The sequence below is a fragment of the Sebastes fasciatus genome, chromosome 9 (assembly GCF_043250625.1).
Source record: "Sebastes fasciatus isolate fSebFas1 chromosome 9, fSebFas1.pri, whole genome shotgun sequence".
In the NCBI taxonomy this organism is placed as follows: domain Eukaryota; kingdom Metazoa; phylum Chordata; class Actinopteri; order Perciformes; family Sebastidae; genus Sebastes; species Sebastes fasciatus.
The window spans coordinates 7,340,245-7,361,380 of NC_133803.1; the positions used below are offsets into that span (position 1 = coordinate 7,340,245).

Here is a 21,136-nt window from a genome sequence, read left to right on the forward strand (position 1 = left end):
AGTGTGATAATAATGATACTTACTTACTTACTTAGTCCTTGTTGCGCCGGGTGGCACATAGGGCAAGGACTAAAAATAATAATGATAATAATGTGTAATGTAGCCTGGGCTCTGCTACCTATTACCCTCCATAAAGTTATGAAAACAAAATAGACTGCTGTCTCTGATAATCACATCTGAATTGAAAAGTCTGCACTGTCAGTCATAATGGTGACAACAATAAAAGCAGACAATGTTCTCTTTGCAGGATTACATAACTCAAACAAGTTTCAAGTCTACAAGTTGAAGCATATTGTACTGAAATACATAGAAATCAAGGGCTGTAAGGTAAGAAAGTCAAATTAAAACATCTGGAAATCATCAGTAACAGTCTAAATAATTCGTCATGTTAGGTATTGTAAATGGGCTAAAGTACATCACAAATAGTCAACACTCCACCCATATTGATATGGCAGATTATCATCTTGTCTGTCCAGATAGAGTTTCTTGCTTGTTTTCATGGTCCCTGATTGGGTTGTTCAGTTAAATACAGTAGATGCAGAATTTTGATTGCTTTGGAAATATTGTGAGGAAGTCCACTCATCATGTCCTTCGGAGCTGAGTTTTTTTCTTTGTTTTTTTCATTTTAAATGTGAAACACATGTGGCGTGTTCTCAGATGAAGAGGCAGTAATTGTATGTTAGCATATCCGCATGTGGCTCATTGCTCTTTGAGAGGGACGAGTGAATGTAGAATAGGTCAAAATCCTTTGGTAAAGGAGTCCCAAACAAAACTTGAACACAGGCTCTTCTGTATTTAGTGGGTGCAAATGGGTGCCGTGTGTGCATCATTATCTTTGTGAGACTAAAAAGAAACTGAAGCGTTGGTATTTAGAGTCGATAAATAAAGTGAAGCTTTGTGCTCCAGTTTCATTTGGGTTATGAATGTGTATATGTGTTTGTTCCAAAATGATATCCACACAAGTTGAAATAAACCCGTATTTATTAATGGCATGCATAGCTTGACTTGACTGATGTCACTTTCTTTAAACGCACAACCCTGACTCCTGGAATGTGAGATTGTAAATGGACTTGCATTCATATAGCCCATTTCTACTCTTCTGACCACTCAAAGTGCTTTACGCTACATGATAACTTTCACCCATTCACACATTCATACAGTGATATCAGAGGCTGCCATACAAGGAGCCAACCTGCCCATCAGGATCTGATCTAATGCTCACACATTCGCTCACACAGATGGCTCAGCCTACGGGAGCAATTTAGGGTTCAGTATCTTGTCCAAGGACACTTCGACATGCAGGAGCCGGGGATCAAACTGCCCTCTGAGACACAGCCACCCATGTCACACACACACTCACAGTCAGTAAATTACTTTATTAGTTTGACCTCGTGCCTTTGTCAGAGAATGAAGTGCATACACAATAAAAATGCTCTCAAATAAAAAGCGAGCAAGTACAGTGTGTGCTAAAAAGATCCCAGAAAAGACTTTTTTAGAATACTTGGTGTATTTTTCTCTTTGATTTCGAAATGCACTATTTAATGTTCTAGAAATATACTGTACACTGTATACACAAAAAAAATACTCTTTTAAAGAATATGCATTTTGTGTATTCATTGTATGCTTTATTCTTTCAAACATTGTCAGGTGTTTGCTGCACCATCCCCTTTGTTTAACCTCCTCTTAGCATTTGTATTTTGAATTGTTTAATCGAGGATAGGCAGGATAAAATGTAGGTTGAAAAATAAAGCATTCTTGTAAATCCTGACCTTACGTCTTTACAGTCAAACAGTCTATTTAATACTCATAGTGCCTACTGGAACAGCATGAACATGAAAATGCAAGGTTAAATCATCATGTTGCACATTGTATGGATTTAGATTAGCCAGTGTACTTTCCATTGGGCTCATGTGCTGCGTGCAGAATCACAGCACTAACTGAGAAAAAATATTTAGTCAAACTGACTGTGATTTTTCCCTTTCAGTTATTTCTCACAGAAAAAAATACCAACATTACTATGATAAATAAGAATTGTATTACACGCTAATAAAAACACAAATATATTAGCAAAATGGTGTCTGTACTGTACATGAAGTTAGTCCATTGTCAGTTTTGACCCACAGTAACTTTTCTATATTGTCTACATGACTCCTGCTGAGGCTTTCAAAGAGCAGCCTTTCAGATTTGTGGAAATGATGACATATGTATATAAAGAGCAATCAAATGACAATAGAGCAGGAAAATCATACACTTGACATCAAATTTGCACCAATGGGTTTGTCCGATGTTCTAACTCACACAAGCTCTTGCCTCCACTGGACTCTATGGATAATACTCTGCTCCAATCACGCGCATTGCATAAATGTAGCCAGCCAATCAGAACATGCCTACTCGAATACCCACAGTAAATAAGGCAGCCTCCCTAGCTGCCAACTATCCTCTCTTCTTCAGCAATCAGAAATTGTCCACTGACTGCTACATCTCCACGGATAGAGTCGCAGCTTACAGAACCCCGCCAGTGTCTGTTGTTACCTCGGCGCAGAGCGGACCAGGCAGAAGAGTGTATTTTGCAACCTCCAGACAGCCTGGCCTGTCGGTCGATTCCCAAATTTCATGATGTATATTTGAATATATACATTGTGATCAATGAGCGTGAACGTGAGCCTCATTAACTTTTGGAACAGTTAACGGCTGCATGGCAGTGCAATCAAAGGGGCGGAGACATCATCCACTGTCTATAGCCTCGCCTCCAGAGTCTCAAAAGTCAACTTGACAAGCGAGCAGTTGCGAGCGCGTAAGGAGGGTCGAGCTCACGCTTGTTATAGCCCGGTGCTCGTGTGACCGCATTTGTGCATGCGGGGAGCATATGCTCCCTCGCAAGGATGCTTCTCCGTTTTCCAATCAAGGATACAAATCGGTGCGCTCTTATCACGTGCCAGGCCTGGTTTTCATGTGCGTGGGTTTTGTTCTTTATTATCATATGCATATTAATTACAACAAAGCAGTCATTGGCTTGGTCAATTGGTCATTGTCTCCCTTCAACAATGCTCCTTAAATATGTAGGCCTACATAAAGAAGGAAATTCACACAAGTAACAGTACTGACTAACTGAGTGTAGCCAGACTGCTGCCTCTGTGAGTTCCCTCAGCACAGACACAGAGAGGCAGATTGCTGCGATCAATGACAGTTTTTATTTTTAGGCTGATCTCACACACTTTCAACACAAATACGCAACCCTCAGACGATGCACCTCTGTAGGCCTGGTCTCTCTGCCCCACAAGGTCCAAAGGCATTTGCATTTAAAGGGAGAACTGTCAACTCACCTGGCACTGCTGTCATGAGCCTCTCCTACAACTCTCTCTCCTGCAGTTGAATTGCCAACCATGTCCACCTCCACACAGTAGTCGGTAGGCTATTTCAAATGGATAAACTGAATGTAAACAGGAATATATATATAAATATATATATATATTTCATCATCCATCCAGTATTTGTTGAGGTATTTCAGTCTGGACCAATGTGGTGGATCAACGACCAACAGAATGGCATTACCGTCCCTAAAAAAATAAAAAAGTTCAACTTATAGAGAGGAGCATGTTTTCAAAGAGATTGGCCGATATGGTGACAGGGAGAAGAAACAGATCCTAGAGCTCTGTCAGCAGTGACATAATTCAATTCTTACTCTAATGATTTTGATGCCTTATTTCATTTGATACTGGAAGGGATTTTTTGACGATGATCAAAATGTGAATTTTCAGCACAAAGCCACATTAGAGGACAAAGTTATTGGGGTTAAATGGAAACTGTATGTAAGCAATGTAATATAATATTGCATCACTTTGTATTGCTTTGATTACATCTTATTCGAAGCTAATGAAGTACAAACTGTGGGATAAACCAGACTAACTAACCAGTCTGTGGAGGTTATGCATTCACTGATGAAACAGGACATATGAGTGACTGTGAACACACACACACACACACACACACACACACACGTCATAAACTCAGAGGCCATCTGCTTAAGCCATCCAACCAGCTGTCTGAACCGAAGGTCGATGTAACATCTGTCTCTAGCAGTAGACTCCAACCTGTCTAGTCTGCTCTGAACATCGTATCCATTCCTAACACATTACCTGCTCAGTGGGTCTGCTTGCATTCAGTATGCATCCATCAATCGGTCTTCTTCAAACAGCTACATTACAAAACCTGATCACAGTTAACAACCTGGATCAGCAGATGATTTAGGTTACAATAAGGAGTGCACTTTTAAAGGGTTCTACATCTGGTACAATTGAGGTTATTAATATGAATTAATTACGATTAATGTAATTATCATGAAAACAATCTGTCTCTCTGATACATTTTACATTGCTTACATGTGGTTGCTTAAAAGCGCAAAGGGAGATTTGCTTTACTACCAGGGAAATTTCTTTCTACCTTTCCTTTGACATAATTATATTTTTATTGGCTAAAGTGATATAATATTTAAAGTTTTATATTAAAAGGATGGAATCTGCTTTCTGCGGTCTTTACCAAATTTTCTATAAATGCAGATAAAAATATTAAATAAGATAAGATATTGAAGCTGCACTAATCAATATGTATTGAATTAAACTACTACGTGTGATACGTTGCTAGTAGAGTGACTGTCACCATCTCTGCAGTTCCCCTATCAGAGGATAGGCAAACTACATAGTTCCTTTTTTAGGTTTGAGGTTCTTACTAATTAGCTGTTTGAGTACATTTGTGTTTTTACTTTGGAACAAACAGGTCCAAGATTACACTGTATATGTTGTTCAGTAGGCCTACATGGCGTAGAACATTGTACTCATAGGATACTTCAGACAGGTTCAGTATAGGTTTGTGTGGGTTGACACTGCTGTCACACAGGGTGCTGTTCAGTGTTATTATGGAGTATGGGAAGCAGAAATGTTTTTTGTGATGAGGTGTCTACAGGAAATACAGCTGAACGGGAAACCTGGGGTCAGCTGTAGAAACCATGCGTACGTTGTTTCTCACACACAACCTGGTATAGGTATAAAGGAGGCGGTTTCACGCGTACTTCAGACCAGCGTACACACAGTTTAGCTGAGACTGCTGCGGGTGACATGATGAGGAGGAGACTGAATACGAGTTGAGAGATGGGTCACCTTGTTTTTAGGTTGTTTGCCAATTTCATTGATTGTGTTATTATTTTTGCAGTCTACACAGCATTTTGTAAAATATGAATCAAAGGCACATTTATAAAATTAATTCTAAATTATTTATGAGTGCTAAATTGCATCCTTCTTTTTATTTACATTTGAGCATCATCTCCCTGTTAATCATTTAAAGGGACTGTTTGTAACTTTTTACAGGTATAAATCTACCGGGTAAGTGTCCCATGCGCGCCCACGTGTGTGGCTACGCTGTTCAGACTGCTCCCCTGCCTGCCTGCCTTCATTCACACAACGCGCGCATTCTCACTCTACTCTCACGTTCATGCGCGCACACTACACACTGCAGAAGAGTTAGTTTAGTTCTGAGAATATCTAGTGAATTGTGGACGTTTGTGCAGAAATAACTGCTGCAGCTCCTCCAGACCAACAGAGGTTTCCCGTGTCTTGTGAAGTGACGGGGCTCCACAAAGAGAAACGTTATCTTCTCCGACCGGGTGCCGGTGTCTCCCTCCGGCCGCGGTTGGAGAGAACAGGGAAGACACCGGCCGCGGTCTCTTCCTGCTTCAGCCCCGCTGCTTCAGCCTCTGCTGAAGCAGGAAAAGCCAACACTAGGATCAGCATTGATTCATGGAGAGACCTTTGTCTGGTCAGCTAACATTACTGTCAAGCAGGTGAAATATAGAGTGATATTGTGGTTTTAGCTGACATGTGTTGCCTCACTGTTTTGAGCGATGCTCGTTCATGTCTATTTAGAGCGAGCAAGCGTGAGCCCGACGCTGACTTTCGTTGACTTAACGGCCACAGGTGTCGCTGTTAACAAGCATTTCTGAAAGTTATAAATAGTTCCTTTAATTTTATGCTGAGTTGTGAAGCAATTTACAAATATGAGTGCTATGAATGAATCATTGATCATCCTTCTGACGTTTCATAATAACGATGATTGAGATTTTACCGCAAGGATGGTTTACATGTACATGTGATGAATTAGCGGTAGGCCTACGGACGCTACAAAGACTAATGTCCAATGAGTGGTTGAGCAGGCACAAGTATCAATACACAAACAGCTTTTGAAGGGCATTTCTACTTCCATTTATGGCTAGCTGTGGGAGTGGAAATGAGGCTCCAGCATGTGCGCCCAGTTCCATATTGCGTCAGGCGTACACACAGCTCTTTAAATTTGACGAGAAGAATGCTTGTGTATTTTTCTGTCTTTGTGCATACACACAGTTTTAGTCATGAATCTACACAGTTTTAGGAGTGTTCATCTAACGGCGAAGGCAGACATAGAAGATGATAATTTTATGTCCTGTCCCAGTGTAACTAGAGTTGTTCCGATACCGATACCAGTATCGGAAATGCGTATATATACAGTACTGTTTACTGTATATATATATATGGGGAGGAGTATCATGAGAATCGCAAATTAATCAAACATTGTGAATCTGTTCAAAATGTACCTTAAAGGGAGATTTTTCAAGTATTTAATACTCTTATCAACATCGGAGTCAAAATGTATGTATATAAATGTATTTCTTATTGGAAATCAATTAACAACACAAAACAATGAAACATATTGTCCAGAAACAATCACAGGTACTGCATTTAGCATAAAATATATGCTCAAATCATAACATGGAAAACTGTCAGTGTGTCAGTGTGCTGACTTGACTATGACTTGCCCCAAACTGTATGTGATTATCATAAAGTGGACATGTCTGTAAAGGGGAGACTCGTGGGTACCCATAGAACCCATTTTCATACACATCTGGAGGTCAGAGGTCAAGGGACCCCCTCACCAAAATTTAGTGCAAGTTTGGAGCGTTATTTAACCTCCTTCTCAACAAGCTAGTATGACATGGTTGGTACCGACGGATTCCTTAGGTTTTCTAGTTTAATATGATGCTATCCTTTGATTCACATTCACTCTAGCTTTAAAACTGAGCCCACCACAACCTAAAAATTTGCGTTAATTTGATAAAGAAATTAGTGGCGTTAAAATTAATTAACATTTTATGCGCATTATTATCGCATTGACTTTGACATATTCATACATAATCAAAATTATGAACTAACTGCTTGGGTCTTTAGGAGCATATTTCTCACTTCTACTTTAATCAATAATAATTTGTTCCTCTTCTAAAAGTGTGCAAGTTAGGATTCAAGCACGTAGTTAAGATTACGGCGAGGGTGAAGTGTAATCAGTGGAAGGTTCTCAGAAATGTAATAAACCTGATGTGTGTGTGTGTGTGTGTGTGGGGGGGGGGTAAGGTCACATGGCAGGACTGCTGCTGCTCCAGGCTGCTGTGTTTACCAACAGAGGAGGACTGTAGCGTAGTATAAGCTCCACCATGGGAGTCTCTCTGCTTGACAGCCAGTAGCAGACTGCAGCATCCAGCAGCAGTTACAGATATCTCAGTTAAGGGTCTGATCTTTAGCCTGGATGGTTACTGTTACGCTGCTGTTCAGGGGGTAAGATTTGACTGCTTGTGAAATATATGTGATATTTATAACTGCTAGTTTCTGTGTTAGCAAGAACAACATTTAAGGGCTGATTGTCGCCTTTCAAGACGAATGGACAAAATGACAGTTTACAGTTTTAGCAAGTCGTTTTTCAGCTATGGCTTCATTTTGTGTAGTTAAAGCTGTCAGTGTTGGGCTGAAGCAAGAAGTAGAAGTCAAAGATGGCATTATATTATAGTTGTGTCTCTGTCTAACTTTGTTAAGTTGGTATTTTGTGAACATTCAACAGATCTTAATGTTTGGCAGGGCTTTCAAGAACAGTGTACTGTGTGTGTGTGTGTGTGTGTGTGTGTGTGTGTGTGTGTGTGTGTGTGTGTGTGTGCCGGTGTATGTCTCTGCATTGGTATTATACTTTCTGTCCGAATATGTGTCTGTGAGTGCACCTACAAGCAGCCTATGTCACTGGACTATGCATAAAACACACAATGACGCATCCGCAAACCAGAGGCAGAGACACAGTGACCCATTGTGGAGGCAGAAAAGCACAAGTCATGCTAAAGGGCACAGCTGACTGTAACATGCACAGCCGAGCTGTTAAATCAAAAGGAAGAAAAACATAAGAATGTGTCAGTGTGTGTATCCCGTAGCAATTGACATATAACGCATTAATGTTTTACGCACCGTGAAAGCAGCGTGATGTCCACACAGACAAAGTAAAAGAGAAGTTTCAGAATGGCCTGTTTGTTGTTTGTGAGGCATCTATGCGTCACACTGTCAGTAGCAAAGCAACATGAAGTGTTCTTGCTTTATTTTCGTACTCATTTTACTTTTATTAATGCATTTGCTTAATATTTGATGTGTCAGTGACATTTAAATCACACTCACTTCAGAGAGCTCTTATGTCATGTCCAAGACAAGTCCAACACCAAGCACAGTTGAGATTGAGTCAAGATCAAGACCAACAAATGAGTCCTCTCCCAAGAACAAGCTTCAACAGTGAGTCAGCTATTTACTCAAGAAATTTCACGAGATTTAAATGTGTGACAGGAACAGGCAAGCGCTGCTGTTGTAGTCTATTGTGAAATTATGAAAATATTGTCTGGCTGGGGGGTCTTTCTGTGAGGAGTATCTGCGTGGGTTTCCTGTTGGGGCTCTGGTTTCCTCCCACACATGAAAGTCATGCAGGGTTTGAGGACTTTAAATTACCCGTCGGTGTGAATGTGAGCGTGTCTGTCTAAAACAGGGACCCATTCCCTGTCCCAGTACCTTCTGGGGTAGTCCCAGAATGGAGAGACAGAATTGAAAGTTGGTTAAGAAATGTTGAACTCTCTACAAACAAAGTCTGTGAGCATGCTGCACATGGCTCGCACCATTGGAATTTATAGCAACTTATAAAGGGAAACTACTGTCTCTGCAGTAGAGCAAAGGCAAACAGGTCAAATTTACTATGTCCTTCTGATGTACAAAACAATTAGTTACCCATGTTACCAAGTTACCCCATGATATCCAAAAGTTCCCCAAGTGAGAGTAGGGTTGAAAGTTTTCCTATGATTATAAAAACCTTAAAACCAGCATTTGATTCTAAACGAAGAACAGGGAATAATTCATTCATATATCATAGGCTGGTTTTTATATTTTTGATGCTATTATTTCACATACAGAATATATGGTAATATTTTTAGGATGTACAGTATCCGCTCAGGACCATAAACTTCCACGACAAATGAAATGGAAATCCAGTTTGAGAGACCTCGACCAATACTTATTGTCTATGACAAGTGGAAATTTTGGATCTCCCTCTTCAATCTAACCAGTAGGTGTTATGATATGATGACAAAAAGTGACTAGCCAAATTATTGGTTGTTAGCTATATTTATCTGTTCCCAAATTTGTATTTACATGTGTTGTTACTTAAAGGGACTTTATGTAAGAATCAGAAATTGCTTCTTAACAGCGACACCTGTGGCCGTTAAGTCAACGAAAGTCAGTGTCCTGTTGCTCGCGCTTGTGCTTGCTCTACATAGACATGAACGAGCATTGATCAACGCAGTGAGGTGACACACGTCAGCTAAAACCACAATATCACTCTATATTTCACCTGCTTGGCAGTAATGTTAGCTGACCAGACGAAGGTCTCTCCATGAATCAATGCTGATGCTGTGTTTTTCTGCTTCAGTCTCCCGACCATGGTCAGAAGGAACAGGGGGGGAGACACCGGAGTTTTGGTCGGAGACGATAAAGTTACTCGCTCCGGATCCCTGTCTATTCACTCAGCAGCAGGAAACGACACGGGAAACCTCTGTTGGTCTGGAGGAGCTGCTGCATTTATATCTGCATAAACATCCACTGTACATTCACTAGATATTCTCAGAGCTAAACTAACTCTTCTGCAGTGTGTAATGTGCGCGCATGCACGTGAGAGGTGGAGCAAGATAGCGCGTGAGAACGAGTGCGGAGTGTGAGTGAAGGCAAGCAGGCAGGCAGAGGAGCAGAGTAGGCCTACAGCAGAGACTCCGGCCATGGAGACCAAAGCTACGGTCTCCCCTGTGTCTTCTGACAACGTCAGGGGGCAGAAGCAGGAATAGACAACACTGTTTTGCAAGACGGGCTTCACTAGATATAACTTTGCGGTTTTGGTGCTTCCGTGTAGTTTGTGTTGGAACAGCGTAGCCACACGCGAGCACGCATGGGACACCGACGGGCAAAGATTTATAAGCGTGTAAGTGTAAGAAGTTACAAACAGTCCCTTTAAAGTGAAGTGAAATTGACTTCTAACTTGAGTTAGTGTTGCACCAGATTTAGTTTTAGGCTGTATAAAAAAGTATAGTTACATTTTAGTTATTTGCTTTAGTCAAGACAATAGGCTATATGCACACTCACTTTCGCATTTTGAGTCAGCCAGCTATGTCACTTCCGGCACTCTTAACAGTACAGACAGCCATGGCATTTTCACTGTCCATATCATCGCGCTGCTTGCTAGGTTTCCCACTTTGCTAATTAGCAGCTGGCCTTCTGTAATTATTCTCACAGTAGCCTGGCAACACTGTTTATATAGGCCTACAGTATGTTCAGAGAGTATTCTGCAAAATCTTCTAGCTATTCCCTGGTGTCAGGACACAGGACATACATAATACATCAGCTGTCTTACAGTAACAACCTTGTAATTGCTAATGGTTGTACTATGTACCATCTATCGTCAGCAATAAAGTGAACTTATTGATTGTTGTGATGGAATTTGTCACAGGCAAGCCAGACAGTGGTCAAAGCCAGTAACTTCCCACAAGGTTTCTAACACTGTCATAACTGTATATCTAAATCATGGTCATGTCTTTCTCCTTTTCTGACTTTGCAGCTGCCATGTAGAATTTAAACATCACACAAGAAGAAACAAGAATATAGAGTCAAAAGCAGACCGTTAAAAGTAAATAATCCAACGAAGGCGCCGTTTTATATTTGAAAAAGGTGTTTTTGACTTTTTAAGAAATTAGTTGACTAAATGTAGTTTGGTCAGAACTTGGTGCAATAGGCTTGTAATCCGCTAGTAAACAGAGTAGGAAAAGTAGAGGTTGCGAATCAGAAACAAAAACAAGCCACCTTGGCCATCTTACCATCTACGAGAAAAAAATGGAGAGAGATATTCAGGATTTAATTTCCAAGTTTTAATTGTTCTATCAGGTCAGCAGTGTTGGCCACGTTTCATGTTGTCCGGAGACGAAGACAAGTATTCACATGTTATGGGAATATCCTATAAGACGTCATCAGAGTTAAATGTTTGCTACGTCAGAGTTTATTTCCATATCCTGTTTAGCTCATCAACTTTCCTTACAGCTTTTCTGAATCAATACTTCAAAATGTGAATAAACACATGTATGAATGGAAACACGGCTATTGTCTCAGCCCGATATGTCCCGATATAGAATAGTTCTGCCATAATGAAAGCGTTTTGCATTTTTTATGATGTTTGTGAGCAGTAGTGGAAAGTACATTTTCTCAACTACTGTTCAATTTTGAGGTATCTGTTTCTGACTTGGTCTTTGAACCCATTTGTGTCTTTTTTAGGGGGGTACAGGGGGTCTTTAAGGGGAGACAGCATGTCAACAGAATACAGTATTATTACAGTAGTAATACAGTACACACACACACACATATATATATATATATATATATATATATATATATATATATATAGAGAGAGAGAGAGAGAGAGAGAGCCAAGAGGAAGACCAAAATATAAAAGAGTAATTGGTTGAAATAAACCATTACCGAATCTCAGTATTATTTATAAAATAATTGTTCTCTCTTCTTTAGAATAAATCCATTATTTCTAATTAAACAGATTCTACAGCGACATTTACTAAATGGTAAATGGACTTGCATTTATACAGCGCCTTTCGAGTCATCCGACCACTCAAAACTGCTTTGCATTACGTGTCAGCATTCACCCATTCACACACACATTCATACACTTATGGCAGAGGCTGCCATACAAGGAGCCAACCTGACCATCAGGATCTGATCTAAATACTCATTCACACACCCAGGACCGCTGCCCTCACCACCACGCGCTGTGCGTAGGGCACCAAGTGCCGGAGGAGGCACCCCAATTATGATCATCATCATAATAATCATAATGATGAATTATTTAAATTTAAGATGAAGCACAAGTGCACAACTACAATTGGCATCATTAGACCATTATAGGCAATACAAAGATATACATATTTGCTTGAAATAATAAAAGGAGTTATGGTGCCATGTGACCAGAAGAGCCAGGGATTGAATCACTGACCTTCCGATTGGTGGACAACTGGCTTTACCTCTCAGCCACATCCACCCTACTACCACTTGACAACTTAACTTCTAATTTCTTCTCTGCTCCGATCGCCAACAGCTGTCTGCTCTGAGCACATCCACCGTTTCTCTCTTTCTCTCTCTCTATCTCTCTCTCTCTCTCTCAACCACACACTACACACTGAGCTGTTCCTGAAAGCAGAGACGCTACTCTTATAACTTTAACCACTGTCAGCCAGTCAATGTCACTACTACTATGTAGGACAGGGGAGTATTGGATGAAAATATGCAGCCTCTTTCGTTACCCAAAGACAGAATTCAAAATGTTTCTTTATTGCTTTAGAACTGAGATGCTTTCGATGCCGTCATTGTTTGGATTTCTGTCACATCACTTGGCTGAAGCCACGCCTGCGCAGATAGCCGTTGGCATTCAATAACTGGAATAAGGTGTATAAATACAACAGTGTGCAGTTTCTTTCAGAGAACTCCAGCTAGCATATTCGGGTTTCTCATAAATGGGAGAAGGTCTTATTCATAAATCATCATGTCCATGTGAACACACAACGATATGAAAGAAAGAAAAGCAGGAATTCTTCACATAGGCAAAGCTGGAACAGGAGGTCAGCACCACTGCTTAAAAAATAAAAAAAAACAGATTCTGAGAATAGTTGCTGATTAAATCTTCTGTCGATATGATGTATTGCTTTACATAAAACTACCTAACAGTATATTAAGTAGTTAGAAATAGCTCCACCTCGACCAGCTACAACATTAAAATACTGCTTAATGCATCATAAATAGTAATCTATACAAACATATAATAACATTGACAAAGGCTATTATTCCACCATAACAAGTTCTTTAGTACATTTTGCTGATGACAGGTACTTTTACTTGAGTGCAGGACTTTAACTTGGAGTTCTTTACATTGATGTACTGCTCAAAGGATCTGAGTACTTCTTCCACCACAGTTTGTGAGTAAACACAGAGAGGCATCATTCAAAGGGGTGTGACTGTGCAACAGAAACCGTTTTATTTGTTGCCCTGGCAAGTATGTCAGCACCAGTCCTTTTGATTTCTATTTTGGTTAGCCAGCTGTATGTCGACACTATTCAAGACAGCACAGCTTATGTACGATGATTGGCTGTCCTGTGAAGCTGAGAACATGACAGGGTGGAGCTTTAACAAGACATAGGTCATGGTTCATGTTATAAAAAAACTGCACCAGTCAATGATCATATTGTACAATGACAAAGTCATTTATTATTGGTTTGCTGATCCAGATGAAAGGACTCTCATCCGACTCGCTGTTTCAAACACCATGACAGTGTCAGCAAAGACAGTGGAGAACACTGACATGGTATTGTTTGGATTGTGCAGTGCACCATGGGGTGAACTCAAGAGTATGTGCTTTTCTAAGTGGCAAAAGGTTTTGTTGAGAAAAGAAGATCCCACACACTACTCTTGCTCAGCATCACAACTTATTGACAACACTAACGTTTCGGTCCCTCTAGACTGTGGACATAGTCACTGTGACGTCACCCATTGGTTTGTTGACTATACGGTTTTGAAATCTTGAGGTCGGCATTTTGGCCTTCGCCATCTTGGTTTATGGCTGTCGCCATCTTGGCTTTTTTTAACCAGAACAGACACCAGTGGATGGAGTAGTACTCCCGAAGTACAACCGAATACTGATTAAGACATTTTTAGGTGACCAAAGTGTTACAATTTACTTTGATAAACTGAAAACACACTGTGAAAGGGTTTAAGTTGTAAGACGAAATCACAGACAACTCCCAGACCGGAGCGTGGTAGCAACCTGTCAATCACAAGGTAGCCCCACTCTTAAGCATATCCTGCTTTATGGTCCGTTTGACTCTAAATGGGATCATAATTTACTAAATGAACATCATGCTGTATTGAAGAAGACTTGAAACTAGCGATTGTGACCATAAACTCATTGTTACAATGTTTACTGAGGTAATAAATCAAGAGAGAAGTAGGCTCATTTTCTCATAGACTTCTATACAATAAGACTTCTTTTTGCAACCAGAGGAGTCGCCCCCTGCTGGCTATTAGAAAGAATGCAAGTTTAAGGCACTTCATTATTGGGTTCACAGACCGGGAGGATGCCCACTGCTCAAGACCTTCGTCAAGAGTATTCTTTTGTTTTTAAAAGTGGCATTTTTATCATTTTGCAATGGTTCAATTGACTATGTGTGATGTGAAAGGGGTCGCAGGTAGTGTTGAACCCACAGAGAATTACCACCAACTCTGCAGTTCTCCTCAGTCAGAGGGCTTTACAACACCGTCTGTGCTTTACAACCCTTGCAGAGGATAAGGAAAAACTCCCTAAAAAATTATTTTTAATGGGGAAAAAAATGGAAGAAACCTGAGGAAGAGCAACTGAGGAGCACTATAAAGCTATTCTAGAGTCTTTCAGCTCATAATTTTGGTTGTATGGCCTAAATGGACAATGTTTCCCTGATGTCGGCCAAATTATCTGCCCAGAGAATTCACCAGTGTTTTTGTTGCTGCTGTTTACAGTTCTCCAGATCCAAATTCAAAAAATGCACCACAGCATTGCCCTACTGTTTTTATTTTATCTTTCTTGTGAAGCAGTTGTGTAGCAACTGCATTTGGTTGTGCAACCCTGTGTTGTACAATGACAATAAATGAATGTTGAACCTTCCACTGTTTTGGTTCACTCTCCCCACTCTCATCAAGCTCATTTCCAGCAGCAGCGTGCTGCTATTTTCAGTGAATAGCTCAATAGTTAGCTAGCCGAATGGCTCTGAAACCTACTGAACACCACCTGTCCAGCAGCAAACAGCAGACAAGCATAGTTAGAGACTATAGCTGGTCAACATAGTGGAGCATTTAACAGCTGAGTAGACAGATATTTCCCTCATGAGTTGGTTAAGATCAAAATAGAGCTAACAGGAGATTGACTACACCTTACGTTCATCAAGTGGCCAGAAGCACAACTCCAAATGAATGATAATGTTGCTCTATATGTGCTGGAAGTGTAAATAAGTAATTGCTAATTTGCTAACATGTTTGCCATAAAAACGTTATAATGATATATAAATATATACATTTTGTGTTTACAGCTTGTTCCACGTAAACACAGCTTTAAATCGGTCATTTGGTGAACAAGGTCAGACAGTCAGACATTTTCAAATCCTATACATGGAGCCTTTCAAACGGCCACAGCTCGCTGAGATGGGCTTATATCAGGTTACTGCATTCTCATAAATAAATATGTTAGAATCATTCATAAGTCAAAGGATACTTCAGAGTGCTCTATTATTTATGAATAAGAACTTTCGGGTGATGATAGTACTGAAATCACCAGACGCATTAGGTATAACCACATGTAAGCATTGTCCCTTTTAAGATCTTATCCATTTATAGTCGAGGAACAGTGTCTTCATTCATTCAACTGTGTACACACAAACATACTAACACTGATTGCTGATGTTGACACAGAATAAATTACATTTTGGCCGGTGACGTCTTTTTTGCCTCGCCAAGGTGACGGCAGCTGATTACATACTGAGCCATTAACAAGGTCCAAACCCCCAGAGCTCCCACAATGCACTGCTAATCCTCATTCAGCTGCCTGAATAATGAGGTTGGCTGCCGATAGATATTCCAACACTGCACCTCAAAAAAACCCACAGGATTAAATCAAGTGTGAGACCACCTTGAAATGTCTGAGTTTTAGACTTCTTATGGCGACTATAGACTAGAATTAATCCTGTTCCAGCAAAGACTCATTTAAGAACAATATTGTGTTTTAAAAAGTGCCTCATGTAACAATTGGAGACAGAAAACACCGCTTACTGTAATAGGAGCATATGAAAGCACTGGTACTCAGTTAGTACTCAGGTACTCAGGATTAATTCATAAATTATGAATTATTTGTTGAAATCTTGCATCTGCACAGCATTGTCAAAAACATTACACACTGAAAACTGTTTTAAAATGTCATGTCCTACTCTGAAATATATATTTAGAGATGGCGTGTGTGCATGTGTGTCGGGAGACTGAAATAGACCCCATTTAATTTAAACCTGGTATTTAAGTGGATACACAATGAAAAACAATTTTAAAGGATGGTATGTACAACATGAATGTTGTCATTTGTGCAGTCATGTGTTGTCATTAGAAATAACCCACAGATTATATTCTATGCCAGTTTACTTGTCTCAATGACTTCCTCAGTGTTTATTTCTGCCCATTCTGCCTCTGTGTCCCTCCTTCCATCTGTGTTACCACTTTCCCAAGCCCCTGCATCTCTATTAAGCTTTATTACCATTGTCCACCTGTCCATCAGATAACCTCAGACTTTCCTGACTCCCACATCCTCCTAATCACCTGTCTCATTTCCCAATCACAAGTCAGTACAGATACCAGCCCCCTCTCCCCAGTCTGTTGCTGATTGTCAATGGGTACATCCCAAGTCTCTTAATTGCATCCACGTTTCCCTCACTTGCAAGGAGAGAGGAAACGAGGAAATATGTTTTTAGAGAAATGAGACATCCTTTCCACTTTTGTTTCCGAAGCAGAACTCGGAAACTATTTAACTTAGGAACTTCACATTTGGTATGATGGTTGACAATGTGGTCTAGTTGTGCCTTTTGGGGGTTAGAAGATAAATGATGTAAAAATAGTTTCTTGCTCACTCTCCTACTCTCTCTGATTTTACTATTACGGAGTGTCTATTTGCACCCGGGTGAGAATAATCATATTGCAGCTAGCCAGCTATTTACATTCGACCAAGTTGCATATGCTACTTAATTTAACAATAGTTAGTTAGCTGAATGGCTTTCTGCTTTTCTGGCAGAAGAAATCAGTGGTAGTAGTATTATTTTATTTATTTATTTTTTTATTATCATTTTCAGTTTTCAGTTGCCATTTGGTTAGGTTTAGGAAAAATATACATATAGTTCATATACAGTTTACATACAGTGTGCCCAGGTCGGGTGCAAATACATAAATAGCAACAGTTTGCTACGAACACCGGAGCAAAGTAGAGCAGAAATAAGATCTTTGAGACAGTCTTCAAGATGGCGGACCAGAATGAGTTCTGGTTCAAGCGAGGACAGCTTCGCCCACTATTTTTGTTTTGAGTTAGCCTATAAAGTGCCGTCCTGGTCCTGATGAAGCCTCTGAGTAGTCGAGCCTTTTAAGAAGAGGAAATGGGGTTGACCAGGGTGGGGTTCACACGGGTTGGCAGGGGGGTTGTTTCAGAAGAAAGGTGGGCAATAGTTTTGTTCTGGAGTTTGATGCACTGTTAGATGTTGCTGGAACAGACAGTAACGTCAGCCAGCTTGTTGCCCGTTGACACTTATCCATGTCTGAGCTAAACGACAAAGGAAAGGTGTTTTTGGGATGTGTTTGATAAAGTCTCACGCATTGACCGTGTCCCAGCAAGCCAGATTACGTCATGGACATTCAGGACTAGGCCAGATCACAGCTGATATTGGGATGATTTAGATGTCATTTCCAGGACGTCATCACCGGGACATCATCTTAACGACCTACAACAGCTGGTTAGGGCCATTAACAAAAAGTTTAGCATGATCATTCTTTGCATGTTAACATGCTGATGTTAGCATTTAGCTCAGAGCGTTGCTGTACAGAAGTAGCTACAGAGTCGCTTAGCCTTGTTAAAATCTGAACTTCAATGAGCTAAATAAAAACAGATTTTTAAAAATAAAATGTCATTTGAATATATATATACACATAGAGAGAGAGAGAGAGAGAGAGAGAGAGAGAGAGAGAGAGAGAGAGAGAGAGAAATAATAGAATAGAGAATAATGTTGGTTTTACAGCAGTTTCAGTTTCACAGATTGGATAACTGCCAAACAGGAAGAGGAAGTGAAATGTAGACCAATCTTGACCTGTACGTGACCTTAAATGAATGCTAATGTTAAAAAAAAGATCTATTGATGCTGCTTTAATCTCAAATGGTAGCATGATTTCAAGAGAGAATTATAAATATGTATTCAACATGACTTGGACATGGACAAGTCCAAGTTGGTCAGGCAAGAAACACCCATCGGTGTTGCAATTTTTAGTTTTGATTATTATTGGTAATTTTGATAAATTATGTAAAAAATGTCCTCATGCATATAGACATTTCTTTGTTGTTGCTGTAGTAGAATTATCATTGTTGTGATTACAAACATCCCTGGCATCTGTACAAATGTCACTATGGATTATAGAAAGATTACTGTCATGGGTAAAAATATCATGACCAAGCATATAACATGCAATCTGCAGATATAAACAGCATTATTTTGGATAAAAATGTCATGTCATGGGTCAAAATATCCCTGTTGTTGATAGAAACATCATGGACGTGAGTAGAAGGGTCACGTCTAACAGACACTTTGTCTCTGCTAGGGACAGCCTGAAAGAAAGGCACAACAGAGTATGTTCTCTGAAATGGATTTGGATTAGAAGTATGATCAGATGTAAGATTTATTTAATTGTCACATCACATAGAGGGTACCAAAAGTATCAGTGAAAATAAGAAAGAAAGAGATGAAAGGTGTCCTATACGGGGGACGGACATAATGATGTTGAAATTGGTGGGAAAAAAAGGCTTCTTCATCCATAGTTTGGACATGTTTCTGCAAGTTATCTATGTTTATAGTGTGAATACTGCTCCTAACTTTGTAAAACAATGTTATTTTGTTAATAGGAATGGCACAAGTTTTACATACAGTATGACACCTGTGTATGTGAAATTGCCTGTACATTGCTGGCACAGACAGGCTCTTGCGTCTTCCTTATACTTTTTCTGCTTTGGTGGACATTTGGTTTCAACTGATTTAGCTTCAGACCCCCTTCTTGGTGAAGCCTTCAATATCTTTGGTGTGCATGCATGTAAAACATATTGCTGAGGACTGCTTCCTTTGCCTGTTTATAAAGGAAGCTTTGAAGCCAAATTGATTTACATAATGGACACATGCCTATCAACAAGTGTCTACTTAAAGCTATTTGATAATTACAAACAATACATGGGCAATTTTGCCTTTACATGATCACAAAACTAGCACAATTAATTTTTTTCTATTATATAAAGACTCTTATACTGAAAACTGTCTCTCTCCTGCTCCCAGGAAAACCCTGATTGGTCCAGAGCAGTGAGCAGGAAGTGTTGACCTCTGTCCTTCCTCCAGTTTGGCACCATGGGATCATCCACATTGGGAAAGGCAGCATCTCTTGATGCTCTCGTAAATGAATGCATTCATGCATTTGGTAAGTGAATTTGAATATATTGCAACCAAGGCTGGATTAACTATCTGACAAAGCAGGGACCCCAAAGGCTCAAGGGTAACTGTGTGGCAATTAGTTTGTGGTAACTTGATTCAATTATTAATATGAACAGATATGGAAGGGGATTCATGGCGACCTTTACATTTGTGCCTCATCTTGAGGCCCTGTCTTGTAGAGGGGCCCTGGGTCAAAATCTACTATTAATACCTGTAATAATTCATTTAATATTGTGCTTACATGCTGCATATTTTTAAAGAAATTTACATTTAATCAACTTATAACCAAACAAAGTTGTGAAACACGGAGGTGCATGGGGGCTCACAGCTCAGTTTTTATCCCACATCCCACACATGCGTATTCACTTTTATAATAAGGCTGGCATTATTCTAAAATCCTATGAAAAGAGCAACACCAACAATGTGTTAGTCCATCTTTAAATACTTCCTGACTTCGCTACCCTGCCTGTAGCTCTCAGCCCAAGCCCATTGATTCCTCCTGAGGACGTCAATTTTTCTAAAAGAGCTGGTCTCTCTTATAGCAAACATGACAAGTTTTATCTGCAGATTAATCCACATTTGGTGTTCTAGTGAGTATTTGGGGCAAAATTAACTACAGTTTGTGTGTTCATGGTAATGAAGGAACATGTCGCCCACTGCAACAGTGTGGCTCATTGATATGATTTTTTTTTGGGACAAAAATGGAGCTGTTTGTACAGAGGAATGATATATATCAGGCTTTTGATACACATACTATACTTAATATGAATTAATTAATATCAATTCATTGTTGATTTCATGAGATTTGTTGACAATACAAATATAGAATATTACCAGCATTATCCTTTAAGACAAGTAAGAAAACAACATGATTAGGCCTCCCACATGAACATTAACATGGTGCCTGTTACCTAAAGTTTAAGTTTGATGACATTTTGTGATTCACTTCTCTTCATAGATGACAATGGGGAGCTGCAGGCCAACCTGCTTCCTCGCAGCCTGCTGCTGATGCATCGCTGGTACATTACATCCTCAGAACTGGCGGGAAAACTACTGATGATATATCCCATCTGGCAGTAAGCCTGTATGCTGTAGGAACTACAGCTTTAACAATATGTTCAAATACTAGTGGTAATTGTCAGCTTGCTGAAGATATATACTACTGTAAAGCAACCCATCCATCTATTATCTGTTACCACTTATCCCATTCAGGGCCAATTGTATTGTATTAGTTTGTCAAATATTTGAAAAAGTCCTTAACTGAACCCCACATACCGTGACTGTAAAGCTGACAACTGCCAGGGAACCAGGCTGAAGATTTGTTATTTAATGAGGTAAGGTGCTACATATACATTTATCTATCCATTGCAACACATTAACACTCTTTATTCTGGATTTCACTGAAAAATCATGGTTACCTTAACCTCTTTT

The 21,136-nt window shown here is 39.8% G+C and overlaps 1 protein-coding gene across 1 annotated transcript in view; it reads left to right on the top strand.

The window, feature by feature from the left end:
- Positions 1-21,136, top strand: part of rasgrp3 (RAS guanyl releasing protein 3 (calcium and DAG-regulated)) — a 45,408-nt gene that overhangs the window by 3,895 nt on the left and 20,377 nt on the right. The window contains exons 2-4 of the mRNA XM_074645694.1: positions 19,553-19,691; positions 20,664-20,766; positions 20,977-21,039. Of these exons, the coding sequence (XP_074501795.1) occupies positions 19,622-19,691; positions 20,664-20,766; positions 20,977-21,039 (236 nt within the window). The 5' untranslated portion in view covers positions 19,553-19,621. The remainder of the gene's footprint in view (positions 1-19,552; positions 19,692-20,663; positions 20,767-20,976; positions 21,040-21,136) is intronic.